Here is a 24582-nt window from a genome sequence, read left to right as displayed (position 1 = left end):
CTAAAGATACAATCACTTATAATACGTTTAATAAGTCGGGAAGTTAGCACTAGCTTACGGTAACCGTCTCAGTCACAGAGATGTGTCGTTTAACATCGTCTATTCTAGCCGCAGCGTTTACATCATCACCAGGGAGACGGAGATATGAATAGCCAGCCCTGACACCGGATAGGTCCACTCTAACGGGACAGGGTGAGGTGTATATTTGGGCCAGTGCAATTGTGCATTGGAACTTATGCAGCTCAACAAGCCGTCAAAGAAAAAAGGACTCATGAACGTGTGATTTAGGCTGGTCTGACTGTAAGTCTTGCCTCTATCAAAAGCTTTTTGCATTGGATGCAGTGACTCGCCTGGTTGTTGGTTGATCTGGTGCAGTAGCTCCTGCATGCGTTGGCACATTTTGTTTTGCTTAATGCAGATTAAGAGCTCAGCTATGTTGTTGTTAGTTAAACAAAATGTGTAATCTCTCTCAGCAAAGGGACAATATGTCTCAGGGGGTCATGATTTGTGCCGCTTGTGCTGTAGCGTCCTAATGTGTCATAATGAAAGACGACACTGTTAATCAGTTGTTGTGTGTGTGCGTGCGTGTGTGTGTGCTTCTTTGTTTGTACAACCATATATCACAATTTGTGCCATTGTGGGCTGCTAATATCTCAGAATCCCCTTTATTAATTACTTCTGGCACACTTTATATCGGTAGTTGTGTTTTTGGCTCACAGTCACACTGTGGAATGTCACAGTGACCGACCGGTAACTCAGCTTCTAGACAGCTCACAGTTGGCACACTGATTCATCGCAGCATTGCAGCCTGTTGCACCAGACTCTTTTTAACACGACCCTGTCTAATATGATACACAGACATGAGAGGCCAGCAGAGATTTGTGGAATAATTAGGTAGCCTCCCCCACCTGTTGCAGATACAGAGTAATAGCAACGACTCTTTTATATGTCGCTCTTAAACAAACGGAACGTTTATCCACAAATGTGCAAAAGAGTTTGAACTGTTGACAATGTTTCTTGTTTGTTTTTAGGGAATCTACATCTCTCGGATTGCAGAAGGGGGCGCCGCACACAGAGACAGCACGCTGCTTGTAGGCGACAGGGTGATTTCTGTGAGTACTACATCATTCAGTGTGAACTAAAGAAGGCTTCCTTTACAATGTTTACATCCATGTTGGATTGGGAACCATTTTTCTCCTTTAACCTTGATTACTAGGGGTGGAACGATACATACCATTCACAATTTGGTATGTACCTCAGTTTTGAGGTAGCTGTTTGGTAGATCAGGGAGAAAAAAAGATAACGGATTATAATTATTATGCGTAGACATTCAACAGATTGGTTTTGTTATATCAGTAATCATTTTTGGGCTCATAATGTAATTAATCTAGATCTGGAGTCTTTTTTTCTCCCATTTTATGCAATGTAAAGGAAGCACTTCATGCATGTCATCATTACTACAGGCTATCATATTTCCATTATAAATGAGCCCACAACACTGCTCTCATCACTCGGGTTTCTTGAGTTAGGTCCCATGCTTACCACATGCAGGACATTAACTCATCAAAACCACAAGTTGGCAGCCGAGACGAAATACTAATTGAGTCCTCCTACTAACTCTAACCCAGAGTCTCTCCTCGGATGCAGACTATGTGGTGCTTTAAAGTTAAATAGTGCAGCATTTAGGTTATATGTTTGGCTGCTAAGGGTTTCCTGCATGACCTCTTCATGCGCTTCTGTTTTCTGTGCTGATCACACTCCAAGCTTGGCTGTGCTTATTATTTCTGTCAGCATATGAGTGACTCTATCTACACTTGCATGTTTTTATCATACACATCACACAGTTTTACTTTAAGCTGATAATTGATGACTCATTTTGATTCATCCTGAGGTTCTTCTCCTAGTGTGCAGAATGTGAAAGTACTCCTACTCCATTTCTTGAACGACCATCCTTTTCACTTCTTTTTCTTTTGTGGACTTTGTTGTTTGCCTTGTTCTCACACTCTCTCCATCTGCATGCTCACTAATGTATTAAGTGCACCTCCTTGCCTGCTTGGTGGTGGGTATGGTGTTGGGGTGGAGCGGGCTCAGCCTGTACGTTGCAGCATTTCAGCCGATGGTAAGAGCGGGTACTGTCGGGTCAGTGCTGACCTCTGCTTGTCACGTTTGACCTGAAAGCTACCCTCTAATCTAAAAACCAAGGTTAGCAAAGCTAGTGATTCAATACGTCTCTGACAAAGCTGTCTAAGAAAATCCCTGCTTGCCTTTTTTGACTTACGATCAAGAGTTTTTGAGAAACTACACACTTCCACTTGTGTTTTAAGTAGACAAAGGCAAAGAGGAGTGGAAAGTATTTCAAAGATTACGTTAAAAGTAGAGATGATTGATCGGCCACAAATCGAAGCTGATTGTCCAGGACTGGTGACCAGCCAGTCTTATGTTTCAGATTTAGTTCTTCTTTTTTTTGTCGACCCAGTTTACACACATGATGGCTTTAAGTCGCACACAGAGCCACACTGACAGTCGAGTCACAGCCACACACACATACACACATCATGCATATCGCACGGTACAGCTACAAAACTTTTGGAACAACTAACTTAATCAGACATTTGGAACAACTAACTTCATCAGGCACTTCCCATGCATGCTATCGCAGTGAACGGCTCTTCTGCCAGCAGCGCAGGTCTCTCCCTCTCTTGCTGTCAGAGTTAATATGATATAATACACATGCATTTACATTATTATGAATAGACACTGATTCATAAATAGTTTCTGCTGCTTACATTGCCAGCAGCAGCCTGCTGTTCCCTGCGCTCCCTCTTTTCTCTGCCTGTTCCTGTTGCTCTGTACAGGTGTTGGGTTCTTCTTCAAATAACACACTCACAAGCTTTCATTGAATTAAATATCAGAACGTTTTAGATGTTGAATAGATCATTTTGAGTACTCCGGTGTAGAGTCAGATGTAAAGTGGATGCCATTTTTAGCATGTATTTATTATTCAATGTTGATGGCAAATGTAGCCCGTTGATATCGGGAGCGTCTTGGTGGGCTGACACCCTCCGTGGTTGGTTTTACTGTTGATCCAGATCAATGGTGTAGACATGGCAGAGGCCAGGCATGACCAGGCAGTAGCGCTCCTTACCGGCACCTCCCCCACCATCTCCCTCCTGGTGGAGCGAGACCCGAATGCACCCGGGGGCTCTCCAGGTCAATCTCGGGCACGAGCCCACTCCCCTCCACCCCCAGAGCCCTCAGATTCACCAGACCAGGAGGAGGACGGCCTTCACGGGAACAGCCTGAGTCGGATGGAGGACGAGTATCCCATCGAGGTGAGACCTCTTAGGCACGACTTTAGTACTTAAGTGCGTTTGATAGCTTTTATTCATAGTAGGCCATGCTGTAGAAGCCTCGCCGAGGCTTTCGGTCTTAATGTTTGTTTATTTGGCCCCTGCCTTTATTTTTAATGCTGTCCAGTTCCAGAGAAGATGGTGCATGGTATGAAGGCTTGGTCCAATTTAAAGAATGGTGTACTTTAGAGTGTAGCATTTCCAGTTTTTAATATTCCAAAGATATTGCTGTTGACCTAATATAGGCGAAAACCTGTATAGATGCAGTACTTGCATGCACTAGGTTGTTTTGTATGTATTTGACATTTAGATGTAGATGTGACTGTAAGCCAGGGTTGACTTTTTCCACTTTTGTTGGATAGATTTAGGCTTGAATCAAAATCTCTTGCTACAACGAATCTTCCACCTCTAATCCTAACAGGAAGTAACCCTGCTGAAGTCAGGTGGCCCTCTAGGCCTCAGCATCGTGGGAGGCAGTGATCACGCCAGTCACCCGTTCGGCATCAATGAGCCGGGAGTGTTCATCTCAAAGGTATGACTTGGAATAATTTTTTTTGGTCTCCTAAAAATGTTGTGTTGTGTATAACTTTCCACCCGTCTCCTCATCAGGTGATTCCTCACGGTCTGGCATGTGAAAGCGGACTGCGCGTTGGGGACCGCATTTTAGAAGTGAACGCCATCGACCTGCGTCACGCCACGCACCAGGAAGCTGTGCGAGCGCTGCTGGCCAACAAGCAGGAGATCCGTATGTTAGTGCGGAGGGACCCCTCACCGCCTGGGATGCAGGTGAGGCCATCAACTCAAAAGAATATACATATATAATAACATAAGCATAGCAGAGGCCAATGCTGATGAGCTGTGTTTACATCATTGCAGGAAATTGTGATCCAGAAACAGCCAGGGGAGAAGCTTGGGATCAGTATTCGTGGAGGGGCCAAGGGTCATGCAGGAAACCCGTTAGACGCCACAGACGAGGGCATCTTCATCTCTAAGGTTCTGACATGATATATAATGTAGCACAACTTTGCAATTCAATATTTCTTACGTCTTTTTCACCACTTTTGAAGGAAGTGTATCTTTCTTTTAGCTTTAAATGCACCAGGCCACTGGTTGGCTAGAAAGAGTGTAATATATGTGCCTGAATTACATTTGTGTTGTTGGGTTATCACACGCAGTATTAGCCATCAACTTACCCTTCCTTTGGTTGATATTCAAACAGGTGAGTTCGAGCGGCGCAGCAGCAAGAGACAGCCGCCTGCAGGTTGGAATGCGTATCCTGGAGGTGAACAACCACAGCCTGCTGGGGATGACGCACACGGAGGCAGTGCGAGTGCTTCGAGCTGTCGGAGACTCTCTGGTGATGCTGATGTGTGACGGCTTCGACCCACAAAAAATGGCCGCTGTCGAGGTGAGACACCGGGAACAGGTTTCTTTGGACAAAGTTGCCAGAAGTTTTCATGTTATTTAATTTTTTCAGAAGTTGCCTGCTCTGTTTTGGAAAGTCATTTTTCAACAACACTGTTTTTGGGTTCATTTCCAGGCGTCTCCCGGCATCATTGCCAACCCATTCGCATCAGGCATCGTCCGTAAGAACAGTATGGAAAGCATCTCTTCTATAGACCGAGACCTCAGTCCAGAGGAGATGGAAATCATGCAAAAGGTACAATACAGATTATGCAATGTTTTTATACTCATCATATATCTTCACACATGTAAATCTTAATTACCAAAGTAAACATTTAAAGCAGTCAAAGCTGGCAAGAGTAAGCTAGATTTTGGAAAAATCTGACGCAGTTTTGCCAATTATTTTCCAATGAAAGTAGCGAGCAGCACTAGCCTAGTGAATCGCTAAATCCAACGAGAAAGTCGCCAAGTCGGCAACACTGACAGCCCGTCCAGTCAGGCCTCCTTCCAGAGCCACTCTCCCAAAATGATTATAATGAACATAAACAATGAACATGACTATTGTTAGTACTGGCAGCTGGCAATCTAGCAGCTTAATATAACAAAATGTTACTTAACCTAGCCTGAAGGTCAGGTCATTGCACTCTCTGGCCTAAACAGTGAATAATTGCTAAATGCATGGACAAAGCCCAAAGGCACTGAGTAAAGGGATGTGAATAGTGTTTGTTTGGACACCAGGAAACACCCCATTCATCCACATACCTGGAATCAATTTGGCAATTTTGAGACAACACTGAGTCAACACATGAATCAGCTGTTTGTAGCGATTCTGTCACCGACCCGTGCCTCCACATCAGTTTGCTGTTGGCAGGTGGAGTTTTCAACGACAGTGGAGTTTGGCTCACTTCCAACCCTGCACACCGCACATACCCATCTTTTCACCACAGCACCCAGGAATCGCCAACACAGTAGTTTATTCTGTCCAGATTAGCTTTTGGGAGAGTGCCCGTACTAAAGGAATGTAGGGGCTTATTGGTTTATCAAATGCTAGTTCCTCTGCTCACTTTGATCAGCTCAGAGTTTTTCGTCGTACAACTTTTATCAGAGCGCACACAGTCAGAAAATAACATAACATTTACATAGAAATTGCATTGTTTTAAAATCCCTCCTCGGCTAAGATTTACCAGATGTTAATTGGGATTGTGTAGATATTAACTGTCGCTCTTCCCCAGGAGTCTGAGATGGTGAGAGAGACGTCGCAGTGGGAGCGAGAAGAGATGGAGAAAGTGGTGAGTGAAACTGAAAATCTATGACCGCTTTGGGAAAGGCTAGAGGTAAAATTGTATCCGTCAGATCAGCAGATAGGCGGCAATGCAGCAAAGCAAGAGAATGACATTTTTGCTCCATACAAAATGCAGAACTGCACAATAGTGTGGGGTGGAGCTTTTAGAGGCAGGTTTGTCTGTTATCGGGTGAATGAAGCTTCTCCTCTGCACCCTGTGTGTGTATTGTGTTTGACAGAACTATTCCTGCAATGTCCCACCTTGCACGCTTTTTTTTTTCTGCTCCCATAGCTAATGAATAGAGTACTTTTTAATGTGTGCGGATTCTATCCTTTCTTTCTCTTCTGTTTTCTCTCTCATCTGTCCTTTGCTTTTGGTGTGTTTGGTGCAATAAAAAAAAAAATCTATATATCATCCCTATCCAATCATTCCATCTCTATACCACTTCTCCACTGTTGTTTTTCTCCTCTTCACTCCCTGTAACACTGCTTTCCTCTTCTGTAAACCCTCCATCTTCATCCTCTCATTTCACCTCTCATCGCATCACTGTGTGGCTGTGTGTGGTTGGGTCTCTTCCCTCCTGGGCTCTCTTCCTCCTCTTCCTCCCCTTCCTTTCTTGGTGAAGGAGCGTATGCGTTTGGAGCGTGAGGAGGCAACTCGCCTGCTAGAAGAGGAGACTGAGGTGAGACACTCCTCGTCGGCAGGTCTGCAGACGTTCTTCCTGGAAGTTTGTGCAAAAACACCACAGCGCAACCGCCGCAGGAGTTTACCACGTTGTTCAAATAGTTTTTTTTTTTTTTTACATTCAATTCAGACTTAATTTGCTGGAGAATGTTATGCCTAGGTAATCCACTCACTGAACATCATATATCCGATTATTTTTTTGCCCCGGGGCAACTTTCTGTGGGGCACCCAACGTCACAGCAACACACGCAGCATGCACGTCACGCACACGTTAGTTGTGATGTAGTTAAATGAAGTCGCTTCAGAAAGAGGCAAATGCCAAGCTCACTGAAAACGCGAGAAACCAAATAAATTCATCAATTTATAATGGTCATAGCTAAGCCTTTTAATTGTTGCAATAGCTATAATGAATTTTTGCTCGCTAGTCCCTCCACCCCAGACCCCTGCATCTGTGTCACCCTTCCCACTCCTGATGGGTTTGCATGACTGTGATGGTGATTATCACCAAAATGTACAAGGCCAAAAAAAAAGCATACTTTTGTAGTTATTAGCCAATGTTACTCATACCGCAGTAAATGGTGACTGTTTTTGGTGCACTACTACAGTAGGATGCATGTGGGATGGAATCAAAATAAATGACAGTGCACATGTTTATTGTTATGAAGGAACATGTCACCCAGTGCAACAGTTAATGTTTTTAATAGTTTTGGACAACAATGAAATAAGCTACGCCAGGGTTTGGCTATGTATACCATATAGTATACCAGACCTTTTCCTTAAATATAACAACACATATTTTGGGCGTTGGGGAATTTATCCCGTTCCCATTTATTATAGAAAAGTGTAGAACCTTTACTTCACAAGGATGATTCTCTGCAATTCTATGCCATAATCTCCTCCAGTCAGTTTAGTCAAACTAATTCTCTTTGACGATATTCTTGCTTGTTGTGTTATAAATCTCATCCTCGTCCACCACTCACCTCTGCTCCCTGTTTATTTCTGTTCAGAACATGGGAATTGGACCTCTAAAACTTGACTATAAAACCCTGGCGGCTCTGCCCACCACCAGTCTGCAGAAACTCAACCGGGTAAGTCTCCCTTTATGTCCTTGAGTCTCAGCAGCCGTAGAAATTACACAAACTGTGATGAATCCTTTGCAACATGTTTTGGAAAAGAGTGCAACCCCGTCAGGTGGGGAATTGCTTGCATTTCTGTGAAGGCTATGTTGGAAATGGCCTTCATAGCTCAGAATAGACCTCTTCATGGAATCCCTTGGTTTTGGGTCACGGGAAACTCTTGAGTGACCCGAGCCCACCAGTTGCCCCTCCAGGAGCAGGAATGTTAACCTCCCTCCGTGAGCAAAACCCCCAAGTCAACATCACTAACCGTGACTACAAGGCCAAACCCATACAGCATGTCACTTCAGACTGACGTAATGGCGTCCTTCATCAAAGAACAACAGCAGACGTGATCGACCCGGATGGAAGAAATAACATGAAGATCAAGGACTGATCGAGATGTTTGGAAAAAGAAAGTACAAGACCGAGAATCGGAACCCAGAAAATCAAAACCGAGGAATAAGAGTCTGTGGAAAACGTCTGCAGAAGGAGGTGGACTTTAAATGAGGCATGGCCAAACAGCAGCCGCGGTTCTGGTTGATAAAAAAGCGTGTGAGTGTGTGAAAGCGGTGGCGAGATGGAGGGAGGGGGAAGGGGACAGCTGCCTGCTATCAACCGGCCTATCCTCTGCGATATTTTAAACCTGCATCTGGCTCTGAATTGGATGGAGTCTCATGGGTGGGTGGGAGGGTGGGGTGTCAGACGGGGAGGGAGGCTGTCGTCTAAGAGGAACCGACAAGTGTTTCAGTTGGAGCTCCCAGAGGCCTCTGAGGAGTACGTTCGAGAGGACATACAGCGCTGTCCTGTTCCCATTCTACAGTGAGTATAGAGATATAGAGTTGACTTTTAGATTCATTCTTTTTCTGTCTTCTTTCCTTCTGTTTCGATTTCCTTCCTTCTCTCTCTCCACTTTATTTTAACTCGGTCTAAGACTTTGTAGAGTTCTTTGAAACCTGATCACCAAAAGGATTAGTTTGCTCCTAAATACACATCTTTGAACGAAACCAAATACTACAGTAATAATTATTGTTCCTTTGTGAACATTTGGGTCACATAACTTTAATGAAAACGGTATCATGACTGTTTTCCTGCTCTACTTGCGGATCTCTGTGTTGTTTGGATTGTTCAGTGTAACTTCAAGTACATTTCATACAGTATGCAGCTGTTAATGCTCGGTGCGTTAGAGCTGGATTTGCTGCTCCAGCACACGTGTTCCTGTCTCACAGGAGAGTTGTGACCACAGTTTTAGTGATAGTGACAAGTTGACTCTGACCTTTTTATAAGGTAGGTGTCGGCATGATGTGCTGCAGAGCTGAATTTGAGCTTTTGAGACGGGTTGATTTTTAAATTGTGGTTCAATTGTGCTAAATTGTTTATTTTATGGAGGCAGACTACAGTACATAAATTAACCCAAAAAAATAAAATAAATACCAGAAGGAAAAACAAATATCTTGAGTGATTCTACAGGATCACATTGTCACAGATGAGACTGATACTTATTTAGATCCAGAACCGGTCTCCTGAACTTTGGTTTGGTTTATTGACAACATTGTAATATACTTATAATATAGAACACATTGTTCTATCTCTAACGGGAATGATTGAGTCCTGGACTTATTTCTATTTTTGTCCTCGCTGTTTACAGTCCATCGTCCTTCATCAAGATGGAGACGGACATACAATTAAAAACGAATCATTCAACAAAACTTACATTTTCAGGGCACAGACAAAATTGTAAAATGTATATATAAATTATGATTGTTTTATCCGATACGATCTGTTTTCCTAAATAAATGTTCATCTGAGAAGCACTTCTACACTACGGGGAGTAAAGCTGATTCAGTTACTGGTTCCCAGCTTTGCCAGCTCAGAGTGTCGGCGCGCTGGCAGACCAGCAGCCTCGCCTCCCCTCTCCAAACCACAACCCCAGCTGTCCCTCACAGTTTGTGTCGGAGCCAAAAGGGCACCCGTTCACATTCCATCCCACTGACCCTCATCACACCACGGATTCTAACAGTCAGCATGTCGGCCGCCACATTACTGCCTCACAATGCGTGTTGTATTCTTAGTCCGGGCCATTTAGATTATCACCACATACGTCAAGGTCACATTGAATAAATGCCAGATTTATCTAGGTTGAGGTATTTTAGGAGCCATTTTCTTTGGTGTTGGGTTTATAGAAACACTTAATTGTTCGCTCTTAGAGTATCGTGTTTCTTTTCATGGGGAGCATAGTGTCTCCCCTCCCACAGTGACTTCACTCGTCCTCTATGTTCGGTACAGTTGGAGTTGAAGGCGTGCTGGAGCCCGAATGTCTCGCTGATCTGATAATATGGTTATTTAAGGCCGAGGCCAAGAGCCTGGACTGTAACGTGTCCTGTGGCATTCAGCAGCAGTTAACAAGCCCTGAATGATGGGTAACTGAGAAACGTGTCTTTAGCGCTTCAGGGACGATTTAGTGATGTGAGTAACTCCTTTCAGCAGCGAGAGGCGTGTGTGTGTCGAGTGTCTATTTATAGAAGCACGTCATAGCACACAGAGGATCACTCTTCTCATCTTGTGTCAGACTTTATTTATTTGTGATGAATCAGGATTTTTTTTATCTTTGTTGGATAAGTTGAGTGACATTCGTTTAGTTCATGAAGATAAAACACGTCTGCCTTAGCAGATCTATTCTTACAACATTGTACTACCCAGTTAACTGCTGAGGTCTCAGCTGGAGCGAGCCATTGAAGCTGTTGTAGCGCCTGCTGTTAATTTAAGGCTGTTTATTAGACCAAACATATTGACATATCCTAAATCAGTAGTGATGCACAAGTGTTTTAATATCCCACCAGACTAGTTATGAGAGCCAATCCGCACCAACCAATGTGCAGAATGTAATCAGACAGGTTGTAAAAAAAGCAAAGCATATTTGGAAGATAAAACAAAAGGCAACCATTAAATTATTACACAAACTACCGGTCTATTTTTAGATTTATTACAGTTTAGACCAGCGTCTTGTATCAGCTTTGAACTACTTTACTGGAAAGTTGGCGTGTTGCGTCACACAGGTTCCCCGTACAATTAAAGCCTATTTTAAACTGTGGTGAAAGTCAATACTTCATATTTATTCCCGCTCTAGAGATGTCACAGTGTTCCCAGATCTCTCTCTTTCTCTGTCTCTCTCTCTCTCTCTCTCTCTAAAACGTTCATCTATCATTCTTTTAAATTCCGCTAGTGATCATTTAGTTTGTTTGAGTGAAACCTTTCCTGTCTGTCCTTATTCCTTCCCTTTACTGTGCCTGTCCTGCCTGTTTCCTTTGCCTCCTGTCCAGTTCTCTACCTCTGAAAGTCTGACTGCTCCCATGGAGGCCCCCCTGCAGGCCCAGTACGGAGACCCTTTAGAGCCTCTGGGCTTCGGCTTAGTCCACCCCACAAAACCCCTCGACCACACGGACCCCGAGTCCTGCCCCAGTCTGAATGCAGACCACGATTACCTCCACGGCTCCCAGTTCTCCCCAAATGGGACCTCCATTGCTGACAGTGCTGGCTCATCAACAACCATTAATTCATTAGCACCAGAAGAAGAGGAAAACCTGGTGGACTCTCAGCCCATCTGCTTCAAAGAGAACCCGTTCTTGGTGGCCAATCGCAAAGGAAAGGGTCGTCCACCCGGACAACAGATCCTGTCGGGGCCTCCTGTGGGCTACGGGAAGACGGGCCAGCTGCAGCCCTGGTTGTTCAACAAGGCAAGCCGCCTGCCTGAGTGTGGTTTGGAGACGGCATGGTGTGTTGTTTGGCTCACTTGGTGTCCCTCGAAATGGATCCTTCATTTGCATCAAGACTTTGTGCAGGCCGTTACCTTAAAACACACTTTTTAGGGGGTTTGGCATATTACAAGTGTGCGTATAGCCTCAGGACGATCAACAGAAAATGTATCTGCATTGTGAATCAATTCATTGTTTTTAACCCATTGCCAACATTGGTAACCTTTGGTAAAAAAAAAGGACATTTAAAGCAACAATAGATCAAATGATCAATGCAATTGTGGCCAAAAATGTGTCCTTGGGTTGTTTTATTTATTGTTTTTACTATTTTTGGCCACTGTGGGTTTTCGAATCCCTACATTTGCTTTATTTGCGATAGCTTTGCCGTTTCATGCAGAGGAGGATAGATGTGGTTTTAAAAAAAAGCGTTCTGTCCGTGCAAAGCATTTTTCTTCGAAGGCAGTGTGTGTGTCCAAGTTGTGTGTATTAATCTCAACAACCAGCTGAACTGGTGCATGTTTTTTGCTGTGAGCACAGAAGTTGTGGCACCTCGTGAGGTATTTTGGCACATAGTCGGTACATATTAAGGACAGACTGGAATGTCTGACCCAGCAGCTGCGAGGGAAGTCGTAAATCATGATGGATCGCGACCTGCAAAGACGCAAGTTTATCAGCAAGAGCTGCAAGATCACTTCTCTACAGGACTAACCAGTCGATGCTTGTTTTTCTTTTTCTTTACTACATCGTCTTGTCAGTGCACATAGTGAAAGTAGGAGCGGTTGTTAAGTGTTTTTTTGGTGTTTGATCTTGGTTTTTCCAGGCGCCTCCTTCTGATTTCACCCGGACCGAGAGCCCGATCAGAGAAGCGCCCTACTCTCCCACGATCCAACCGGTGAGCAGCCTTAACGCCCACCACTCATCTGCCATCCGCCTCCCATGGTTTTACTTTATTTTCTCCTTTTCCATCAGTCATTTCTACTGCTCTAGAATAGGTGTTTTACAGTTGACCCTTTTGACCTTTCCTCCCACCCGTAGCCCAGCATCCACTCTTCCAACAGCTCCCTGTCTGCAGGCAGGGAGACTCGCTTCGTAAGTGGGTCTCTTGACCCTCTCTGCTCTGGCCTGGATTTATATTCTTCTTTTCTTTCAGCACACGCTGTTCTGAGCGCTCCATCTGTTATTAAAACATAACTAGTTCAGCTACCGTGTCTGCTAAAGTTCTCCCAGTCTGAAAAGCATGTGACTGCTTCTCCATGGCCAGCTGACTACTGATGCTTTGCTTCATGCAGGCTGGATGTGCATTCATTGGAAAAATAGATTTTTGACTTTTTATTGTCCTTAACGTCGCTACTGACCAGCTGTGGCTTCAGACTCTCTCACGGGACAAAAATAAAATGTATATTTCCCGTGAGCAAAGTTACCAGTGTAGAACAAACTCTATAATTTAGGTGAACCTTGGTGGTGTTGCATTGTTTGATCGTGTCTTTATTTGGCCTGGCATCCTCCCAATAGTCAACATGTAGTGACTGTATGCACTGCTGGTTGAAAGTGAAAGTAGATGGTGCTGATCCAACCATTTAACTCTATTGCCGTTGTCTTATTATATATTTTTTATTTGCAGGCAAACCTTCATTACACCTCCACTCCTACTGCCAACACTGACAACACTTCTTCATCAGTGAGTAGGAAATCAGGAAATACATTTGATTGTAGATTAGAGTCATTACCAATATATCAAGCTCACCTTTTTAATACATATTTGTAACGGGTTTCCTTTGTTTAAGTAATTGTTTCTATTATCTATTTAGATTTATTGGTATTTAAATTGTCTGAATGTCAGAATTTCAGATAATTCAAAATCCAGAAGGAAAAATAGAACATATATATATATATATATATATATATATTAACATGGGCTTCGGAGGAGTTTTCAGGTGCTTTCACACCTGTGGTTCGATGCAGTTGAAAACTAGATTGGGTAATTAGGTGTTGTTTTTGGTACAAACTGGTATTCAACTTCTAAACCCTGTAGATAAATAATCTGAAAGGTAAATTATGCTCTGATTCATATCCGTCTTTCGCCACATTCATTTTGAGTTGCCATTCATCCTCAAGTTCGGTGTGTCTTTTTCTGTGCTAGCTAGTTATATTTTCTCTCCCATGAAAATATCATTGTTTTCTCTCCAGACTCGACCGGGTGCCATCCAGCCAGTTGGGCGCGTGCGGCAGAGTCCCTCCCCCGCCACTCCGGACGGCCACAGTCCTAACCCCTTCCAGCATGGCCCCTCCCCCTTCGACTCCCAGACCTCTGTAAGACCCCTCACCACCACATAGTGCTGTCTTCTATCCACTCTCAGCTCTGTGCCGCCGCCTCTGACTGCACGGCCCCCCAAAAACACTGCGTCTCATAGCAGCGCAGCAGAGGTGCAGTTAAATTGTGGCACAGGAATGATTTTTGTTTGAAAGAGGCTAGAACCAAAGTAAAGGAAGACTTGTCTGTGTAGGCGCTGCAGCCTGTGACCTCCAGATCTCCTCCGCCTGCAGACGGAGCATCCAGCTCAGCGCTGAGCTCCTGAATCAGATCAATTCTCATAATTACAACTTTTCTGAAATGCTCCGTTTATTTCTTCCTTCGGCAAGCAGCGTAGTCGGGTCGGTAAATAATTCGAAGCCATGATTTCATCTCACGTCTTCCTACTTGTTTCATAAAGGTGCTCGTACAGAAAAGTCTGTCAAGGCTTTGAACCTTCCAAGTCCTACTGTTTGTCATACTCCCCTCCTCTCTCACATGAAACCAGCCGCCATGCTCTTCACCTTTTCTCCTCCACGGTCTTCTTCAACTTTGCTGGTTTTCTTCATAGTCTACCCTTTCCTCCATGTCTCTGTCTGTCCGTCCTTCCCACTTCCTCTTCTCCCCCTTGGCTACCATATGAACCCACCCAACCCTCCATGCCCTCCCAAAACCTCCCCCCCTGCAGCCTCGCGCCCCCTCCCCCACCTCGCCCGACGAGTTCCCCATGAATGCCAAGCAGGCATACAAGGCGTTTGCCGCCGTGCCTCGCTCACTGGCAGTGCTGGAGCCGCCGCAGGTAGGCCGTGCTGCCCGGACTCACCGGGTCACAACGACAAAAGCATGCTGTGCTGATTGGTTGGTCTCCCCCCCGCCCCCTCCTGACTGGAGCAGGCCGTCCTATAAGGAGCCTGTGCCGTGTCGGGGGGGGCTGTGACGTGCTGTGACGTGTGGAATGCGTTCATCGTTGGTTCTTGTACTTCAATGCCATCATCTGTCAAACTGGTGTTGAGTCTACATCCATTCATCCATCCGTGTGTGACTCGTGTACTAATATTCAATCCCCCTTTATATGTATGAATATATTATATCCCTGCTGCTAATCCGTCTGCCTGCTCTGTATCTCCGTATTTGCCTTCAGTCAGAGTTTACTTTGCTTTACTGACTTCCTGCTGTGCCCAACAGGACCTGTATGGCGTGAGGAACAATTTCCACCCAACACAACCTTCTCCAGAGGTGAGTGAACAAATTGACCAACAAATATTAAAAGCACAGCTGTCTGTTTTACTGTAATGGACAGAATATAAATGATATTTTACAGAACATGACATACAAATAAAATAAAGGTGGAGGTTGTATTATATTCAAGAACCAGATGGAGGGTTGGGTGTGTTCACAACATCAGATTTGTAGCCGCAGGGCACGATCACACATGTGAGTATGAGGCAATATTCGTGCTGAATGTGGAGTTAACCACACACACTTATTTGCTGTTGGTTGAAGCAACAACTTCACCAAATAATTTCACCCATGTGTGACTGTGCCCTTAACGTTGCTACATCTGCTCCAAAAGTTTTTCGGACCTGCAGGAGTTTCTGACAGCTTGTCTAATGTGTTTTGCTGGAGAAAAATAATTCTGTGGAAAAAGTGAAAGAAAAGTTGAAAGTGACCGACTCATCTGTAATGCAGCTTGATGAAGAGATCAAGATAGACAATGCTTCACGGATGAGGACCATCTTCTCCTTAAACTATCTCAGGAAAACTAGTCTGACGTTGTTTTATATCCTCAGAAAGTCTTTTTCCAAAAATGGAGGTCATCTTATAATTGGGCCTGTACGTTATTTAACAAGCGAATATATTGAATCTGCAGCTGCTCTAAGCTAACTAGTGGCGTTCGGAGTCATCTCGGTCTGACAGTCTGGTGACGACCTGTGTGGCCTTTTCAGCCTGAGTTGAACAACGAGGTGTTTGATGATGACATAGAGGGTCAGACGAGACCTGGTAGGGGTCTGACCCGCAGTGTCTCCCCGCGGTGCCCCCTCTCACCTGACCGGCAGGAGTACATGAGCCTGGCAGCAGTGCCTCGCCTCTCCAGGCCTTCCTGGGACCTGCAGGTACCCACCGCCTCCGCCACGTCTACAGCAGCCCCGTTCTCTGCCTGGGTGTGCTCGGCTTGATCGGTGGTGGTGTCTCTGCTCCCGGGACACTGGGAGACAGCCATGACTCCCAGTTAATTAAATCAGCTGGTGGTGCTGGGTTCTGTTTTTAAGTGGATAATTTGTTGCCTTCTTCTTGGTCTGTGATACTTTTCTCCTCTGGCATCTCTTGTGAAATCCTCTGCTCCTCTGGAAATGGCTCTGCAACAACGCAAATAGCGATTCAACTTCTTTAACAGCATATTTTATTGAGCTGTTCTGCTGCTGCTCTTTTGTAAATATTGCGGGTGCTTCAGGTGCTATTGATGATAATCTTAATAATGTAGTATTCTTGTAACCCTACAGAGTCCTTCTCCTGGTGGTAAGTCCAGCCCAGAGCAGCGCTCCTTCAGGGACCGACAGAAGTACTTTGAGATTGACGTGAAGCAGCAGACGCCAGAGAAACCCAAACCTCGTGTGTCTCTCGTTGGAGAAGATGACCTCAAGAAAATGAGGGAGGAAGAAGGTTTGTCTCTTTTGTTTCTCCTTGAGCTTCCCCTTTGTCAATAACCTCCCGGGCTGCCATTGACGTTTACAACCCTGTGTGTGTGTGTTTGTGTTCATCTCGCCTCAGAGAGGAAGTTTGAGCAGCGGGCGCGGGAGTACCTGCTGGATGAGGATGAGGAGGATGATGAAGAGGACATGGCTAAGCAGGTGGCACAGATGAAGGCAACTGGCAAAGTGTTGCTGGATGGAGTGGAGTACAGCGTGGAGCCAGCAACCTCCCCGTCGCAGCACTGCGCCACGCCGCCGAGCTACAACGTCACGCCGCCGAGCTACTGCGGCAGCTCAGGGTAAGAAGTTGCGAAACATTAAAGCGTTAGATGATTTTTATTGTGTTTCTTCAGCTAATATATGTTTTTTGTACGTAGGCCTTCCTCTGTTGACGGTAAGGGAGAGTCTCAGAGGAATTCCTTGGAGGACAGCTTCAGGCTGGAGCAGAGGCCCAACTCCATGACCGGGTAATTACATCGTGCACAACGTCTTTGAACACCTCGTTGCTGTTATGTTTGTCAACTGGGATTCATCGCTGATACTCGTGTGTCTCCTCAGTCTGATCCCGGCGTACCTCGGAGACTCGGCGGCTCCCATCCGCACAGCCAAAGCAGAGCGCAGACATCAAGAGAGGCTCCGTATGCAGAGCCCCGAGCTGGCTGTGGCCCCCGACAAGGACATGTCCCCCGCTGAGAAACGAGCTCTGGAGGCTGAGAAGAGAGCCATGTGGAGGGCAGCACGGTAAATACAACAGTAACGCTCTGACTGAGCAGGTAGCGCGGCTAACGGGGTCTTTATTAAAGCTTTTACTTGACTTGTCCTTGCTTTGTGTTTCTGGTTCATTGATATTAATAATATCCATAAAACGCTGTGACCATGCAGTGTGGTTGGAGTAATTAATTTACATCAAAGGGATAGGTCACATTTGTGATGACTGATGATATCTTGAGACTTGTTGATAACTAGAATGAAAACCTTTTAACAATTATTTTCATTGTTGGCTGATATGTAAATTAGTTGATGATTCATATTGTTTTTGAAATGGTAGAGATTGTGAATAATGCACATCAATAGTTACTGATTGCGGCCAAACAATTACATTTTTGTGATAATATAAACAAAGCAAAGCAAACGAATCTTGGCACGGTGTCTCGAGAAAGTGTTGGACCACACCTCTAATTAATTATCTCTAAATAAATACAAACTGAAATGTCCGAAAGCAAACTGGAGCATTCGCAGCGTTAGTCATGTCACCTATCGTTTCAATGCTTTGACCCACTTTGCATCCTTCCCTACTAATATCAATATTTTCAGCTTTATTACACCATAGTGTGGGTTTACACTTGCAGTTTATAGACAAATTATATATCACATTTTTGCTGTGCATTCATTTAGAAATAGCAGAAGCAGAAACGTTTGTTTTCTTTGAGCGTCACGTGACCGTTCATGTGAAATAAACCTTTACTGCTATGATGAATGATATCGGAGCAAAAGTAAGAAAGATGAGGATAAAAAGATTTTGAATGAACCGTTTCCTTTTTGGACTTTGTAATGTTGTTGTTGGTCTAAGTCTAAATACCAAGCGCAGAGCTCACGCACCTGGTGTGTAAATGAGTGAACATAAGTCCAGTTCCTTCTGTGTGTGTTTAGTCTGCCTCCTCCTACTTTTCGCATGTCTTGTATATATTTGTATGATTCGTGGCTCTTCAAAATGTGTGTTTTACCTTCCATTCTTTGGTTTTCTTCTCTTTTCTGTCCGTATGCCTTTCTTCCCTTCCTCTCCTCCTCATACTCCTCCTCCATCCCGGTGCACCTCTCGTCCCTTTCCCTCCTCCTCTGCGTCCCCCTCTCCCTGGCCTCGCGGGGCCCAGGCCCTGTGGCCTAGAGGAGGATGTTAGGCAGTATGAGCAGGACCTGGCTAAGAGGCTCTACCAGGCCAGAGTGAGGGCGTCTCAGGCCGAGTCCCCCGAGCCCCCCACCTCTTCCTCTACCTCCTCCTCTTCCTCTGCAGCAGCCTCCCAGCTCAGGTCTGCTCCTCGGCCTCAGCCACCAGGGCCAGACGCACGGCATCGTGGGGGTGTGCTGGGGTGCTTTGGCGTTGGGGGTATTTTGCTAGAGTTTAGAAAGGTCCAAGCAAGCACTCGCAGCAACACTGTGACCGTGCTTCCTGCCTTTCTCACGCCGTCTTTGCTTCTGCACGTCTTTGCTTCCCCCTCTCTCTACTTCTGGTCTCTTCCTCTCTGCAGCACTCTTTTCATTTGCGCCTTGCTGTTCTCTGGATTTTCATACTATTATTTGTACTAACACACATCCCGCAGTGAGTTTGCAAGCTATTTGTAAGTTGAGGGTATAAGTCTACGAGCAGTAGGCAGTCCTTTTCCTGGAATGCCTCCCTTCTTTTGGTGAAATTAAATCAAACTGGTTGTTTGTGACAGCAAACCAGGACAAGGAGCACCCAACATTAGTAGCGATCGACTCTACACCCACCTGTAGGGGTGTGTGTATGTGTACACGTGTGTGTGTGTGTGTGCCTCTTATCAGCCGTTGTCGCTGTATTTTCTTTCCTTATTTTTTTACTGTCATTTATCTGATGATGGCTGTTCCCCTTCTAGAATGAAGTCTCTCGAGCAAGATGCACTGAAAGCACAGATGGTCATCGCCAAGTCTCGTGACGGAAAGAAGCGCGGCACGCTGGACCAGCTGACGGAGTCGCCGTCGCCCGCCCCCACACCCTCTCCCACGCCTATGGAAGGTAAGAAGCCGCGGCCCTTAAAGCCACTGAGGCCTGTTCAGATGACAAGCGTCTTCTTTAAGTCATACCTTTTGTCTTCATAAGCTTATTTCAACAGGGTACCAAATATCTTGTACTTAATAACCACGTTTTGGACAGAAAAACCACCACCACCAGTTTCTGAAGTAATATAGTACCTTTTTAAAGTTGTTGTTTTTTTAAGTGGGCTAATAGATATTCCCACAATATCTATTGATTTAGCTGTTTACTGTTTATTTTTTTCTTCTCCCATACAGCACATTTAATCTAAAGCTTACATTTTTCCCCCTTCTCTTCTCACTTCTCATTTCCTGTTTTCCCCTGACAGAGCTCAGTCCTCGAGGAGTGACCTCTCCAGGACGGCTGGTAAGTGCTGAACCTTTTCCCTCTTTCTTGATTTCCATTTTGATTTTGACAGATTTTGTGACTGGCCTGTGTGCGCGTCAGTGTTTTCTGTATCCTTTGAAACGGACTTTGAGAGCGTGAATCATCAATTATACTTGAAGCTTTATTTGAGAAAGGCGACACATAAGCTTGTTGGTTTACAAGCTGGAGAAGGGAATAAAGTATATTTGTTTCAAAGCACATTGGCATTAATCCACCATCTTGCTCATTGTCACTCTAGCCAATCAGAGCTGGAAACACACAAATCTCTCCCAGCAATTGCCACAGCTGGCTGTTTGAATCACCCATTAGCCTCTCTGCCTCCTACCTCTCCCTTTTCTATTTCCTCATCCCTGTCTCCTATTCCTTCTCCTCTCCTGTTTATATTTCATCCCACCCTCCTCCTGTCATTGTTTTCCTCTTCTCCCTCTCCCTCAACCTCTGCTCATTCCCTTTTGCTATCCTTCTAGTCCCTGTCGTCAAAGAAGTTTGACTACCGACAGTTTGCTGCCATTCCTTCTTCCAAACCCGTATACGACATCCAGGTATTGGCTGCATGCTGAGCTCCCGGCCTCCTCCCTCCCCCTGGCTTTCCCCTCTAGTTTCTCTGGTAATCGAGAGGCATCAGTGTGACTGAGGTCTAGGTGTTGGCTCCATGATCGAGTACCTCCTGCTCTGCACTATAGCGATTGGCTCACTAACTCTCCCTTTCACAAAGAAGAGAGACTTACTCGACACAAATGACACCATATCAGCCCCGGGTCTCGCTCCTCCCTTCCTGGTCTCCCACTCACAAGCGTCAGAGCATCTAAAGCGGTGACCCTTCACACCCATCTATCTCGGCTAACTAATCAATCACATTAACACTCACCAGCTGCAGAGACGCAGACACGTTTTTGATCCCACTAATCAGAATTGTTTCCGGGGGAAATGGCCACAAACTCTGCATCTCATCCACTCTCACATTCACTTCCATCAGCTGTCTTGTTCCACGCATGGGTCGCATATCAGAGAGAGGAGTCACATCTTCTATCACAGAGGGGGGTTTTGTGTCCTCTTCTCTGTGGACGAAGAGATGGAAGGGGAAGCATGGGATTCTTGGAGTGGTGCGGGAGTGAGCTAGTCTGGAAGGGATCTTTTATTTATCATTTTGGGGTCAAGTATCTGGTGTCAGTCTGCGCTCCTGAGTGTGGGATCTTGTGTATTTGGTTGTTGCGCAGTGTCTTCAGTTTGTGCGTGTTCTCTCTTTGGTGGACGTAATTTAAGTGATATTGCTGTATGTAAGTGTTTGCATAATGTTTCCTGCATATGGACTGACAAAAGTAGTATTTAACGGCTATGTGTTGAATTCTATAAACATGAGTTATGTAGAACAGGAGACTCGGACCACTAAGAGCTGCACAGTGTGGGTCACATGACAGCAGAACATCACACTGATCTAAACAATCAATGCACACATTTAAAAACATTAAAAGAATTCATGGGAGAGAAAATAAATACTCGCAGCTTTAAACAAATATTCATGTAAACATATAAACTTCCTTTCTGAAATGTGTCAATTGCAACCAATAAAACTACATTGTCAACCCTACAGCTCGAGTGCCCTGTAAGATAACATTAAAATAACTTGCACAAATCACATGATCCTCGGCTTGCAGGTCGTATTTGTTCCTTGACCGAGTTCCAAAGTAGAATAAACGGCTAATAACGAGGAAAACGTGATCGAGTTGTTTAATTAGAGCATCAACACAAAGACAACTTAACATGCTGCTTAGTTTTCCAATGTGACTCTTGTTGGTGCCGTACTTTTGCTCTGTTGGCTGTCTCTCTGGACACACTACAAACCCCGGAACTGACAACCTAATTTAACCTCCCTTTTCTTTAACATGCTAATCTCTCCTGGGGAGTAGTCCGGTCGAGGTACTCTGGCTTCTGTGTCTCTGACAGATTGGGAGCTTCAGCGCTGTCTGCTAAACCGGCAGTGAGCAGCTGGCACACTCCCTCACTGCCAGCTCCACTGCTGACATGGTGATGGCTTCCCCTGGGACGGCGGTTACGATGCACCCACCACTCACTTATTCACTGGCTCTTCTTCCCTTCCAGACCCAAGAAGCAGTCGATGACCTGCAGTTCATCGACGACGGCTCCAGCAACCCAGGTGAGAACTGGAGCTTCAAATTGTACTGAAAACTTTGTGAAAAGGGAAAAGTGAGAGAACTGTGTGGACAATAAGTAATGCATTCATTACCTCAATGTTTTCTATCCCCTTTGATTCAGGTGACTACCTGGGATAAGCAGCTCCTATTGGTAGGATTCTGTGTGCATGTGTTTTTGGGTCTGCGTGTGGTTGTATAGGCCTGAGTATTTATGGAACATGTGACAAGGGTGTTGGTTTGTGCATTTATTCTCTAACCTGCTAGTTGTGTGGCATAACTGTGGGTTCAGGCGTTAAGATGGGCGTGGCTACCTGGGTGGGCTTCACCTGCTCGCCACGTGTGAAGCGGCAACTAATGTTGAGAAATATCTACTGTCTAAAGTAGTGATGTCACACTAACCGTGATCCCGACTGTGCATGAGTTTGTTTTTATTGTTAACTGAAACTAGTGATTACGTTTCATGTATGAGTCAGTATGTTGACGTGCACACAAGAAACCGGGTCACGCAGGTAATGGGACATGTAGAAACCAGGTTCGTGGAAACCTGTTAATAATTGCAGCAACTTGAACTTTTTTTTTTAAACAGAGCTGCATTGCGACATGTAATTCTCTCCTTTCATCCACCCACATCGATACTTCTTCCTGCACATGCGTCACTTTAGTGGCATCGACTGCGAGTTTGGGTAGCTGGTTTAAAACCTGCAGTCAATTATTACTCCACTTTTTCTGCTCAAATCTTTTGCTCGTTTCCAGCTGCTGCTGTGAATGTGGGGCTTCTCTCGCAGGTTGAAGGGATCCGTCCAGTTTCCCTTCACCTTTCTTCCTCTCCACAGCTACTCTTGTGGAGTGACTGATGTAAAAAGTAGATCAACAGCGGCCGCTTGACTCAAATTTGTTGTTTTTATTGTCGTTTAGTGCCTGCTGCAAGCCCCGAGGTCGAGGTGCCCACCCCACTGCCTGCCACCTCAGCTCTGGAGGAGATGGCCCTGTACAGCAACAAGCGCAAACTGAGGCAGGGCCGCCGCAGCCTGGAGACCGCCGTGCCCACGTAACACCTCACCGAGAGGAAAATGCTGAAGACAAAGTGCGAACATACACATTTAGATTAATTGTGGAACACTGGTGCATCCACAGAAGGTGCAGAGTCACTAAACACTACACGTGTCAGTAGAGCGAGATTTACTCTCCCATATATAACCACTGCAGAGACTATGACGCTGATAGTCACCACACACTCACTTATATCCTGCGTGCCAGTCTTGCCTAAACAGTCTGTGGATGAGAACGGTGTGGCAAGAAAGAGCTAGTGTGGTTAGCTAGGATTGCTACTTAAAGACCTCTTTTTTGTTGTTGTTGTAGAAGCTGATCTATTTTAAAAGAGGAGGTGGCTCAAGTTTTTAGTTTATTTTTCACACCTCCGATAATTTTGCTGTAAAAAAAAAAAAACATACTGGAAGAGAAAAGAAATGGGTCATAGCTATACTAACTTCTTGAATGATATTTTTAGGCTTTCAGTGAATATAGATGTCAGGGGTTTCTTGAAACTTGGGCGGACAGGAGTGTAAATATTAATTGAGGAGGAAACATCCTGCTACCTTCAGTCACAATGTGGAGAGCTTTACAAAAACAATAGTACATATCTTTTTTTGCACTGCGTATATCTTCAGTAATTTATTGTTTTTAGTGTTTTATTCAAATTGAAGGCCTTCTATTTTAACCCCTCCAGTCCTTTTTGGGCACACAGCATGACTGATGCTAACCCAAATTTACCTTTAAACTAATGTCAAAGATAGCTCTGAGGTTTACTTCGTTAAAGCTTTCAACTAATGAATATATCATATCACATAATTTAATCTACTATATATATATATATATATATATATATATATATATATATATATATATATATATATATATATATATATATATATATATATATATATATATAGCTCACTCAAACGTTTTTAAAGAGAAGCATATCTATAAATTAGATTGCTTTGACAAAGTATAGCTGTTGCACATCACTGAAATGGGTCATACTGTAATTGACTGAGTTACATTCCCCTTGTAGAGAATACGACTTACTGGAGGCAGCAGCAGTTATACAGAAACAGATCACACTATTAAAGTTTGGAAACACATTTTTAGTAAAATCTTTTAATTAACGGTACTCACCCTGCCCTTTGAAGGGTATTATTTTGTACTTAATGTGAATCATTCAATTCTGTTGTTGAATTATCTGGAGGTAATCCAGAGTGATGTGAAGGTAGCAGATGTTTTATTTTTCTGTCTATGGTTAATTTAAATCTGACGCCACTGAAAAATCATTTATTATTGTGTGAATAATGTACAAATACTGAAAGGAAAGCAAACTTTGGATTTGAAACGGAGCCGGTCTTGACCAAGACCAAGCGAGTGTCGACTGCTGACGCATCTGGGTTTGGACAGGCTTAGTATTGGGATGCTCTCTGCGTGTATATTGGTTTGTTAATGGGAGAGCTGGGAGAGGCAGAACCAATTAGAAATCCCTCTCAAGACATTGTTCTCATTCAATTCTTTGCTTAACATACTGTCAGTTCATGTATTCAATGGGTATTTTTGCAGAATCACAGGTTAGTAGCATTTGTGTTAATTTAATGTCGGGTCTTCTAATGATAGCTTTCCATGTTGTTCTCACTGACTGAAATTCAGTTTGTTTGATTAC

The 24582-nt window shown here is 44.5% G+C and overlaps 1 protein-coding gene across 1 annotated transcript in view; it reads left to right on the top strand.

Annotated features, from left to right (window-relative positions):
* scrib (scribble planar cell polarity protein) overlaps positions 1 to 23744 on the top strand; it is a 60388-nt gene extending 36644 nt beyond the window's left edge. The window contains exons 20-42 of the mRNA XM_079234382.1: positions 1032 to 1112; positions 3090 to 3332; positions 3772 to 3882; positions 3960 to 4136; positions 4227 to 4343; positions 4570 to 4758; positions 4891 to 5010; positions 5987 to 6043; positions 7729 to 7809; positions 12409 to 12480; positions 12624 to 12677; positions 13210 to 13266; positions 13776 to 13898; positions 15064 to 15114; positions 16380 to 16539; positions 16648 to 16867; positions 16946 to 17035; positions 17127 to 17309; positions 19181 to 19320; positions 19667 to 19704; positions 20193 to 20267; positions 21826 to 21880; positions 22794 to 23744. Of these exons, the coding sequence (XP_079090508.1) occupies positions 1032 to 1112; positions 3090 to 3332; positions 3772 to 3882; positions 3960 to 4136; positions 4227 to 4343; positions 4570 to 4758; positions 4891 to 5010; positions 5987 to 6043; positions 7729 to 7809; positions 12409 to 12480; positions 12624 to 12677; positions 13210 to 13266; positions 13776 to 13898; positions 15064 to 15114; positions 16380 to 16539; positions 16648 to 16867; positions 16946 to 17035; positions 17127 to 17309; positions 19181 to 19320; positions 19667 to 19704; positions 20193 to 20267; positions 21826 to 21880; positions 22794 to 22930 (2631 nt within the window). The 3' untranslated portion in view covers positions 22931 to 23744. The remainder of the gene's footprint in view (positions 1 to 1031; positions 1113 to 3089; positions 3333 to 3771; positions 3883 to 3959; positions 4137 to 4226; positions 4344 to 4569; positions 4759 to 4890; positions 5011 to 5986; positions 6044 to 7728; positions 7810 to 12408; positions 12481 to 12623; positions 12678 to 13209; positions 13267 to 13775; positions 13899 to 15063; positions 15115 to 16379; positions 16540 to 16647; positions 16868 to 16945; positions 17036 to 17126; positions 17310 to 19180; positions 19321 to 19666; positions 19705 to 20192; positions 20268 to 21825; positions 21881 to 22793) is intronic.
* Positions 23745 to 24582: the final 838 nt, after the last annotated feature.

This window comes from Taurulus bubalis (genome assembly GCF_910589615.1).
Source record: "Taurulus bubalis genome assembly, chromosome: 18".
Taxonomy (NCBI): domain Eukaryota; kingdom Metazoa; phylum Chordata; class Actinopteri; order Perciformes; family Cottidae; genus Taurulus; species Taurulus bubalis.
This window is presented reverse-complemented; position numbering and strand designations above follow the sequence as displayed.